General features: G+C 38.3%; 1 protein-coding gene across 1 annotated transcript in view; it reads right to left on the reverse strand.

Annotated features, from left to right (window-relative positions):
- Positions 1–11,113, reverse strand: part of dnah9 (dynein, axonemal, heavy chain 9) — a 228,899-nt gene that overhangs the window by 38,446 nt on the left and 179,340 nt on the right. The window contains exons 69-70 of the mRNA XM_015392821.1: positions 8,431–8,579; positions 2,103–2,230 (exon numbers count right to left, since the gene is read on the reverse strand). Of these exons, the coding sequence (XP_015248307.1) occupies positions 2,103–2,230; positions 8,431–8,579 (277 nt within the window). The remainder of the gene's footprint in view (positions 1–2,102; positions 2,231–8,430; positions 8,580–11,113) is intronic.

Below are 11,113 nucleotides of genomic sequence, written 5' to 3' on the forward strand. Positions count from 1 at the left end.
CATGTGTGTTAGACATAGGCATCAGAGAGCCTGTCGTGGCTGCTGGTGTCATGCTACAGTACCTGCTTGGGGGTGAGCTTAGATATTCCAAGCAATCTCAGATGGGTACAGAGAGGAGATAGCTATGAAATGTTATGCTGCTTAATGAAATGCGCTAAGCAGGACCAAAACGTTTTCTATGTCTTTTATCTAATATTTTATAACTTAAACTAAGACAAATCAACAATTACTGCAATCAAGAGCAAACATGCTAAAGTGACAAGAAGTGCAAACGTTTTCCTGAAGTTAATTCAACACTTAAGCACTACTCAGCTTTAAAACTGCCTTCATAATATGAGTTGATGGAACAGTGTTGCTGTATGTGTCCAATCAGATGTAGTGTTGCTAAGCAATCACACGGCTATGTATTTTACAGGGGGTGTAGCCAGAGCATTTTAGGATTATTTTTACTGCAGTTCCTAGCAAAGCACATAAATATGGGTTGTCAAACAATGTTCTTAGAATATTGTTACATTAGAAATAAAAAATAATTTTATGTTGTTTGTGTATGTTGTTTAATAGGACTTGGTTAAAAAACAGCAGAAGTCCTCCTTAGTTTTATGCAAGATTATTTTTGTTACACTGACTGATGTTGGTGGGTCCACTGTGGCCCACTATGTGGCAACTGGCATTTGAAAGGCAGACTGGTCAACTCTGCATTAGTGGGTCAAATAAGTCTTTTTAAAACCCAATTTTAAATTTCTAACATTTTTTTTTGCTTACAAATACAACCAAACCTATGGGGCACCCAGAAAATAAAATGAAATACAGGACAACGGTGTGGAGCATTTTCCCTCAAATTGCCTGGCTTTAGCAGTAAATGTGGAAAGAGGATGCCGAGCTGAGGCCACTCTATCCTGACTGCGTGGCCAATGTGGGATATTCAGCTCCAATCTGCCCGATTGATTGCCTCTCAATCTACCCCCACTACCTTTCTGATGGGCTGCTTCAAAGTTTCTGCATCTCCCTCTCTCAGCCTCATCTGAGCAGAAGCTACTGTTCAGACGTATAATTACCTGTCGAGTAAGGGGGAGCCTGCCATTGACCCGGCTTTCCACTGATGTAGCAGGAGGGAGAATGTGGAGAGTGAGACCAGGAGAGTGTGGGAACAGCAGAGAATGCAAGATGATGCATACAATATCACACAATAGGAAAAGTAAAGTGGCAGAGTAAGTGGGTAAGAGGGAAACAAGATGGAGAAAATATTGTAAATTCAGGATTGGAAAAGTGACTCCTCCCTATTCTTCTCCTGTCTTCTTCTCTTCGCTCAATGCCATGGGGGTGGCTCTTGGCAGGCAGAACCACAGACAGTCAATGAAAAAGTGAGTAGGAGGTTTGTTGCTAGGGGAACAAGGCCTTTTTAATCCTAATCGATCTGCATTCTTATGCTAAGGTAATTACGCAAGTTTTTGTCAGTTGCATCCTTGGTCTCCAAAAAGAGCAATGCCATCCCAACACTGTTTCTTTTTTCTCTGTTTTTCTACAGGCTGTAAGAATAAGAAGAAAAGGGTGTCCCACCATGCCTGGTCTGCGGTTCATATCTGTCGATACATCCTATTAGAATTCCGCCAAGGTTTCCACTTAAAATGCAAAAGCCCGCCTTGCCCTCCAGATAAGAGAAGAACAGACACAGTGGCTGCAGATATTGTACTATATAAAACAACGGAACGTCAGGAAATTTTTCTTTTTTAATGCAGACAAACCAAGGAGGAAAGGAGACATCCAAGCAAGCAGGCACTAAAAAATTTGGTGAACTATGATGGACCTAATTCACAAAAAATTCAGATAAAGGAAATGCTGCTTAAAGAATCCTTGAATTGAATGAGCACCACTAACATGGGAAAAACTTTATAGGTTAAAGTCTTTCCAATAATTTTTTCCAGCTTTTATTTTGTGACTGCATTCTTAAATGCTTTAAAATAAAGTATAATGATAGAGACATTTGGATCTATTCAATCAGACCGCAACAAAACAAACATGCATGTTTTACTTGATTGTTAATTCAATGAGGACCTAAATCCACTACCTTGCAGCTGTAGAGAATATGTGAGTGTAGGCTGTACCTGCAAGATGACCCAATGACCTTTCTTAGCAGCCAGATCGAGTGCTTGTTCAGCTATAACCTCCTGGCCTTGACCCAGTGACACGTTGTGGAAGTTGTTGTTGTCGAATGTGTAGCCCATCTTCTTCCCTACAGAATAATTGACACACTTGATGTTATCTACAAACAAGTCATACAGCTTTGACAAGTGTTAAGACTCAGAAGAAAATCTAATGGGTATATCATACAAGTGATATTATTGACCACTGTTATTACTGTTGACTTAACTGGTTTGGAACTTAGCCATTCCTGTTCATCTGTAGACCACAATTACTGTTCCTACTTGTGCAGGGGTCAGGAACCTATGGCTTGCAAGCCAGTTGTGGCTCTTTTGATAATTGCATCTGGCTTGTAGATTTCGGCTTTTCAGATAAAACATGACATATTATCACTTTTTTTAATCCATCTAATGATTTTCCACTGTTCATGTCTTGTTCAGGGCTGCAGTTGACTGCAGGAGCAAATATCCATTATTTTATTAGCCTACGTTGGCCTTTGCTGGGTAAACAGGTAAACGCCCCCATTTGGACCAGTCTGCTCGGACATTAGCTCAAAGCTAACCCTTTCAACAAAGACAATGGCAAAAAGAAAAAAGATGGTGTGTATCGTACACTTCAGAACTAATGGACTAAAGAATTCCCTTTTGTAGAGAGAGCAGATTCTGCAGTGTGCCAAATTTGCAATGACAAAATTGCATCGATGAAACAGTCAAATGTAAATCTGCACTTTGATACATGCCACGCTACCTTTGCATCAAAATATCCTACGGGAGACAGAAGGAAGGAAGCGTGCCAAGAGCTACTGAGCATGGACCCAGTATGTTGTAACTTCGACAAGGTGACTATAATTATGCTAGTTTTACTGGGTTTTTAGTAATAGTGAGGAACAGAAAACCATTCACAGATGGCGAGTATGCTAAAACTCTCATGATGGATGTAGCCAATGAACTTTTTGATGATCTTCGCTGCAAAGACAAGATAAATAAACAGATACAAACTGTTCATGATCGTACCACCATGATGACAAAGCAAGTAAAGGAAATGTAAGTGAAGGACATAAATGTAGCGCCATTCTTTTTCCTGGCTTTGGATAAGTCATATAGGTCATTTGTTGCAGTTCACTTCAGCAAATCCATGCAGCACCAGAAGTCGCATTAATGGTGAGTATTATAACAAGATCATTTAGAAGAATGAACTAAAAGGCTTATTATACACACATTTAGTTGAATTCAGTCTTAAAATATACTATATGGCTCTCATTGAAAAAAAATTCGAAATATTTTGCTTTCATGACTCTCTGAGACAAAAATGTTCATGACCCCTGTACTAGTAGATCAGAAAGTGCAAGATGATGTTAACAATGCTGGGCCAATATTTTTGCAGTGGTCTGAGGGAGGTCGTCCTACATTCCAAAATGTCCTGACACTGACAGAGACCCACTCTGAAGACATAATGATGTGAGCTCTACTTAAAGAAGAAATGCGGTCATATTCATAACTAAAACTTCTGAAAGAACTTTAAATATGAAATTATTACATACTGTTTAATAAATGATAAGTGTTTTTAATTAAGAGTAATTTCTTTTGAATGTGCTTTACCGGAGACATCCATGTTTGTCAAAGAGCACTACTGCCACCTACTGGTTTGTGAGGTCAATGTGCGGTATCGGCAGTTGAGCAAATCCCAATTCTGTATCTGGTGTTTGTCACAATGCGCTAGTATCCAATTCATCTTTAAAACATTATTTTTCGAAATGTTGGGTACATACCATGTTTTTTTTTTTCTCTGGCTAGAAGTTAAATGGTAAATCCTCCCTGTTCAAGTTGGCAATCCAATGACCAGGACCGCACTAACCCGTCCGTGGAGGATCATGAATCAGAAAGGTGAAATAACAAATTTTCACTTTTATCCCATGTATTACAACATCCAACTGCCGTACATGCGGGCATTGTCAGTTTAACTATAGCTCTTGCAGATTTCAATGGTGACGTCCTCTCGAAATCTTCAGTAATTGTTGTTGATTGCATGGGTGTCTAGTAGCTCCCATTGATTCTGCTTCTAAAGCGGGGAGAATAGCGCTACGCTTACCGCACCGTGACGTCACTTCCGGAAGATGTCAAGAGTGAGGTGTTACTATATTTGGGCAAAAATGGCCGGTCCCAGACTCAGTGATCGCGACTAAAATTATTATTTTTATTTGTTTACTAATTTAAACTGAATTCATTAAATCACCGCAAACATATTAGTTTTAGCTAGAAATAATGACCCATTGGTTAGTCTTTGCTGACCGGACTTTTCCTTTAAAGCTTTTGTGAGACAGTAACAAAGCCTTAAAAATGTACACCAAGCTGTTAATTTAGACAAGCAACAAAAAAATATCCAAAGCATAGATACACAAAAGGAAAATTATTAAGACTTTAAAGTTACAGTACAGTCCCAATTACAGTTGAGTAAAAGTTATCATTAAAAGGCTGAGCCATTAAATTACCTGTACATAAGTAGATGCTAAGAGATCTAAGTAGGCTCAAAGAATACTAAAGAGTGGGTATTATTTTTTGTTCCATACAAGATAAAATGTTTGTTTAGTTTTGTTTAAATAATATTAATGTATTCAAAGTGGGTAAATTACTGTTTTGGACATTTTCAAAAGCTGAATAACTAATATATATTTATAAAAGATGACACATGTGGAAGTTGTCTCCTGTAGGTAACATATGAAATACCTATAGCCTTTCTGGGAAGATTCTCATTCATCCAGGTCATGGTCATGCATCAAAAGTTCAGTTTAGGCAACTGGACATGAAGTTTTCTAGAAGACGTTTCGCCTGTCATCCAAAAGACTTCTTTAGTTCTATCTAGTAGTTGGGAGCTCTGAGATTCCTATACTCTAGATCGAACAAAGAGTTAGGGGGGACAAAAGGTGGCTTTGATCCCTACCACTGGATTGGCCAAGGAGGTAATAAGGGGGGCTAAGAGAAACTCGTTTGAGAAAAATGTCCATATTCTAAGGAAGAAAGATGGTTTGAGAGAGGGGTTGAGGAAGTCTTTGTTAACCAGCCATATTTGAAACCATCTCTCAGCAGAGTAGGTGGTTTTAGACATAACCTTTAACCCACTTACAAAGCACTTTCAGGAACAATACCCAGAAGAGCCACCCTCACCTGTCTCATACTTTAATGAGGCATGTGACTGAAACCACTCTGAGGAGGGAGTTAACAACCTATCAGAAGCAACTAACGACCATTAACATCCCCATTGTGACCTTCTTGGCCAATCCAGTAGGAGGGCTCAGAGCCACCTTTTGTCCCCCCATATCTTTGTTACACCTACACTATAATAATATCAGTGCTCACCACCACTGGTTAGAACTGAATAAGCTTCTTGGATAGAACACGAAAAGTCTTCTAGAAAACCTCATTTCCAGTTGCCTAGACTGAACTTTTTCAAACTTGCTTATAACCTTGTTACTCAGCATCACTTTGGAAATCACTTTAAGTTACAACATAGTGCCACATCATAATGTCCATATGGTCAGTAAATTAGTCTTACCTTCAAAGTTTAAGTGGATTGAGAAGTTTTTTAAGCAAAGCTGGTTTCAAATATGTAACTAAGTGGAGTGTCAGTCTTTTTCAGAGTACCATTAGTCCCCTGCGGAGCATACAAAATTACATCACCTATCTAATAAAAATCTAATTGGGTCCTAATACCAAGGATGAAACCCAATTGTCACATAATGGAAAAATCCCTCTTCGTTTTTGTTCGGGAAGCTGCAACTCATCAGGGTTTTCTGCAGCAGAGACTGGTTGCTTGTGGCTTATATTTTACAGACTCTGTTGAAAGTACAGCTGTTTATGATCAATAATAACACTCCTTATGGGGAGTTTCAGAAGCATTGCTCTCACTTATCACATTAGGAGAGACTGGTGCATTTAACATGGTACCCACGCTCCTGCCTGTAAGAAAGACCCATAAAAATCTCACAAATAATGGTTCTCTGTGGGTAATAACAGAAAATAACTGCCTGGATTAAATTAATCGAAAAAATAAATTATTTAAGATACAAATACAGAACATTTCAAACGAACACTATGAATTACATTAATGCAAAAATACTGGCTTGTTCATTTGCAAAGGGCCTGCTTTATGCCATGTTGCTTTGTTCCAGTTAGCTGAAACATCTCTGCTGACTGAATATTTCATAGAGCAGACTTGAAATATCCACAGACTGAATGGTTCAAAAGATGTTAGGCTTTGAGAGTCCCCTGTTCCAGGTCAGTACAAAAGCTCAACATTTGGAATATTTTTGGTCAGAGAAACCAAACCACATGTCATGCTGGCATACAGTATTCAAACAGCAACGTAAAATAACTCAAACCAGTGACATTTACTTTCCGCTGCTCCTAATACACCAGTGGTGTCGCTTCATATATTTATGACCTTTAGTATAATCCGCTTAATCTACTCAGATGCTGCTGTGCATTGGCAGGGACGGCTGATATCACAGCAGAGTCTGTGGAGGGATCACTGTTGCTCGGTCTGATACGCCTTTGCTTTGGGAATCTCAGTGCAGGTACATAACCCTAAAGCGGTATTCCTACCAGTCGATCTTTGCCACATTTGGTCATATTTCAACAGTTTTATTAAGTTTCTGCTACAAATTTTGTAATAACTATTTAAAAAAATGAAAATCAAAATAGCTTAATAGCCACTTACAGCAGGATTGAGAGATCTGAGTATAGCTCTGCTAGCTCTGACATCTAGAGACTAAACCTTTCAGCAGGAGACTTTTTCTGCCATCTCTAACACATAATAATACCTTCCTTGTCTCGGCTCCCTGTCAACTCTGACTTTTGGCTGTCTGTAAGATTGTTGTTCTTCTTGCCTGGCATGCAAGTTTAGGTGGACAGCCATGTCTTAGTACTGTATGTTAAAGCGTCTGCTACTCATTCCCCATTTTCAGAACGGAGAGAAAGTGCTCAGTGATATGTTTTACCTAGTGTATTATGTCATAAAATAACTTTCTTTAAACTTGTCAAATATTTTCTTGCTAATGTGTCTGCTTTGTCCTTTGACTTAATGAATATAAATGTCAATAATGTCTTTAAAAACATCTGAGGCCTTTACAGAACTGCTGGAGATGCAAAGATTAAATAAGACACTGACACGTTCCAGTTTAAATTACACACAGGTATTTTTGAATAGAGAACTAATGAATACCAACACTTCAAAACTGGCACTGATACTGAGGGGAAAAAAGGAAAATATTCAATACAACCATTTTTAAAGGCACAGCATTCTTTTGTATGAATACCACCAGTCACTTTATGGAATTGATTTTAGACTAATAATTATGTGGAAAAAAGATAAGGTACACTGTAAAAACGAAAGAGTTATGAAAACATAAAAATTCAAGGCAACTAATGCAAGAGATTGGATTTTTCTCAACTTTTGCCTTCTGTTGTTGACTTTACTAAGCTTTACACCTTCAAATAAGAGTTTTTTTCAACTTAAATCTTCTGATTCACCTAATATATATATATATATATATATATATATATATATATATATATATATATATATATATATATATATATATATATATATACATTAACATACATATAAATATATATATACAAATTTATATAGGAGTCTGTACAGTTTGGACTGGTTCAGACTTGTTCAGACTCACATTGGCTTTCCCTAACTTCACTCAAAAATCAAATGAAAAATTTTCTTTGTTGTACCTTTTAGCATATCGTAGTTAGGACATCAATGAGACAAAAAAGTTTTTCTGGGTTTTAAATGGATTTTTATCCTAGATTAATTTGAAAACTAATAAAATCGACAATTACTTGTTATTTTTACAGTGTATTATTTAAGCATGCCATTATAAAAAAATGCTTTATTGCTTAATAGCAAAAAACAAAACAAAACAAAGGTAACATTTAGCAGAAGTGTTAATATCCTTTTTAGTATGCCCCTTTTCAACCATTATTGCTTGGTTGGGCCTCTGCAAGACAGTTAAAGAACAGTGTGCATATTACTGCATGTGCAAAGATTGGTGCCAACTTGGAAAAAGTAAAAATAGCTTAGTCTGAATGTGAAGCAAATGAGCATCATCAAAGAATTAGCTTTTTTGCATCAATGACAACCTGAGTTATAAAGTGACAGAATGTGAAAACATATGCCTCGCCTCCAGTTCTAAAAACTCCAGAATGATAATTCGGTCATGTGCTCGTTCATGACATACTTTACAGTGATTTTGTGGCTTACTTCAAGCAATAACATTACCATGTTTCTCAACGTCCTTCAAAGGATCCACTCCAGGAGACAGGATGAAGAACATGGGAGTATCTGCTCTGGACTCTTCAAAGGAGACAGCAAAGTCCAGTGATCTTCCCATCACGTACCCGCTTCCCAGTTTCTCCTCTACAAAGTCTCTGCAGGAGGGAACATGACTTAGTTCAGTTCAGCATGTTTTGTTTTCATCTCTAACCTACAAACTGCAGACTTTGATGAATCAGAATCGCCTTATAGTGCAGAGACAGCTGTTTAAAACTAGCAGATCAAGAGAAATGTTTTCTGTCTCAGGCACAGTTTGTAGATTTTTGCCTTAAATAGAGGAACTTTGCAAAGCTTTTAAATTCAAAATCTGCAAATATGAATGCTTTATCTTGTTTAATTTGTAATAGGATGATAATGGCCACACATTCCTACCTCACCAAAATGGTATGTATACTATATCAGTGAGGAAGCTTACTACCGGTGTTTTGGTTATTCCATTTCCTACAGCAAGTACCCTTTATTGTAGTCCGTGGTGAATTTTTTTTTAGAGTATATAGTTTTTTGTATTTTATAGTAAATTCAAAAGAGAGATCATATCTCTCCTATCCTAGCTTCTCTTCATTGGTTTCCTGTTAAATCCAGAATACAATTTAAAATCCTCCTTCTCACATATAAAGCCTTAAATTGCCAAGATCCATCTTTTATCAGAGATCTGATTGTTCCTTATGTTCCTAACAGAGCACTTCGCTCTCAATCTGCAGGTTTACTAGTGGTTCCTAGAATTTTTAAAAGTAGAATGGAAGGCAGATCTTTTAGTTATCAGGGTCCTCTCCTGTGGAACCAACTACCAGTTTTAGTCTGTGAGGCAGACACCCTGTCTACTTTTAAGGCTAGGCTTAAAACTTTCCTTTTTTATAAAGCTTATAGTTAGAGTGGCTCAGGTTATCCTGAGCTATCTCTATAGTTATGCTGCTATAGGCTTAGACTTCTGGAGGACATAGGGACCCCTTTTTCATCATTCTGCTTCATTCTAACTCTATTCTTCCACTCTGCAGAATCTTGTAGTTCAATCTATAACGTTATGCACTCTGCTTTTTCTCATAGTAGCTTTGCCTCGTCTGTTCCTGTTTGGCTGTGACTCCATCCTGGAGAGAAATATCAGCTATGCAGCTGCCATTAACATCTTTGTTTATAGATGTTCGAGATCGGCCTGTTTTTCAGTGTAGTCCTGTTTATCTGTCCATGACTTGCTGGATGTGCTGTTTTCATCCTCTGACATGGGAGCCTGGCTCGGAGCTCGTCTGCCTGGCTGTGTGTTTCCTGCACGGGGTCGCCTTTTACAGTTGCCTTTGTATCTCTGCTTCTTTCTATAGGTCTGCTCCTGTCTTCTTGAACCCCAGTCAGCCTCGGCAGATGGCCGCTCACTCCGAGTCTGGTTCTGTTGGAGGTTTCTTCCTTTTAAAAGGGAGTTTTTCCTCTCCACTGTTGCTACAAGCATGGTTAGTGTGAGGGATTGCCTTCGTGTCAATGGGTCGATAGAATCAACTGGTTTTCCTTAGATAGAAAACTTTGAATCAATTTGACTGTATGATCTGGTTGAATTGTAAAGTACCTATAGATAAAATGTGTTGTGAATTGGCGCTATATAAATACACTGAACTGAATATATATATATATATAGTAAAAGAGCAAGTAGGGAAATAAAAAGTTTTATAACAAAAGTTCAGGATTAAAACAAAAAAGAGCTTGTTAAAGTAATAATGGTTTCTGCATATGGGTGACTGTGTTTTACAATTACTTATATCCCAAAGTGACAACACTTAACTGAGTGTTTGATAAATACCAAGTTAACAATTTTAAGAACCTTTTCTTCACTGGTATATTCTGAAGTGCAGAATTTGGAGAGGGAGCAAACATGAGACACCACCAAAGATTTCTTTGGACTTATGAAAACCTGGATTTTATCCTTTCTTCAAGTCAGCGCCATGAAAACACAGAACGCAGTCGGTGTGAAGCCATTTTAAGTCTACAAGCTCTGCAAGCAATCCAGACAATAATGAAAGCTATGTTGTAAAAGTTAAGCTGTTGTCAGCTGAAGCGTCTCCTTTTAACAAATTGAAACCTAAGATAAAAAAGGCTAGACTTTTTTTTAGGTATCTTATTTATTAAGTACTTGCATTTCAACCTGAAAATATTCACACAGAAGGGAGGCAACAATTAAGAGATTTTTTAGTAAAATGAGAAATATAGCGGGCTGCTCAGTGGCGCAGAGGGTAGCACTGCTGCCTTGCAGCAAGACGGTTCCATGTTTGATTCCTGGCCCGGGGTCTTTTTGCATAGAGTTTGCATGTTCTCCCTGAGCATGCGTGGGTTCTCTCTGGGTACTCCGGCTTCCTCCCACAGTCCAAAAACATGACTGTTAGGTTAATTGACTTCTCTTCCTTAGGTGTGAGTGTGTGTGAATGGTTGTTCGTCCTGTTTGTGTGTTGCCCTGCGATGGACTGGCGACCTTTTTGTTCAGCATGTATCCCGCCTCTCGCCCATTGACAGCTGGAGATAGGCACCAGCACCCCTCACGACCCCACTTGGGATTAAGCGTGTTAGAAGATGGATGGATGGATGGATGGATGGATGGATGGATGGATGGATGGATGGATGGATGGATGGATGGATGGATGGATGGATGGAT

The sequence above is a fragment of the Cyprinodon variegatus genome, unplaced genomic scaffold (genome assembly GCF_000732505.1).
Source record: "Cyprinodon variegatus isolate N-32 unplaced genomic scaffold, C_variegatus-1.0 Scaffold608, whole genome shotgun sequence".
Lineage (NCBI taxonomy): Eukaryota > Metazoa > Chordata > Actinopteri > Cyprinodontiformes > Cyprinodontidae > Cyprinodon > Cyprinodon variegatus.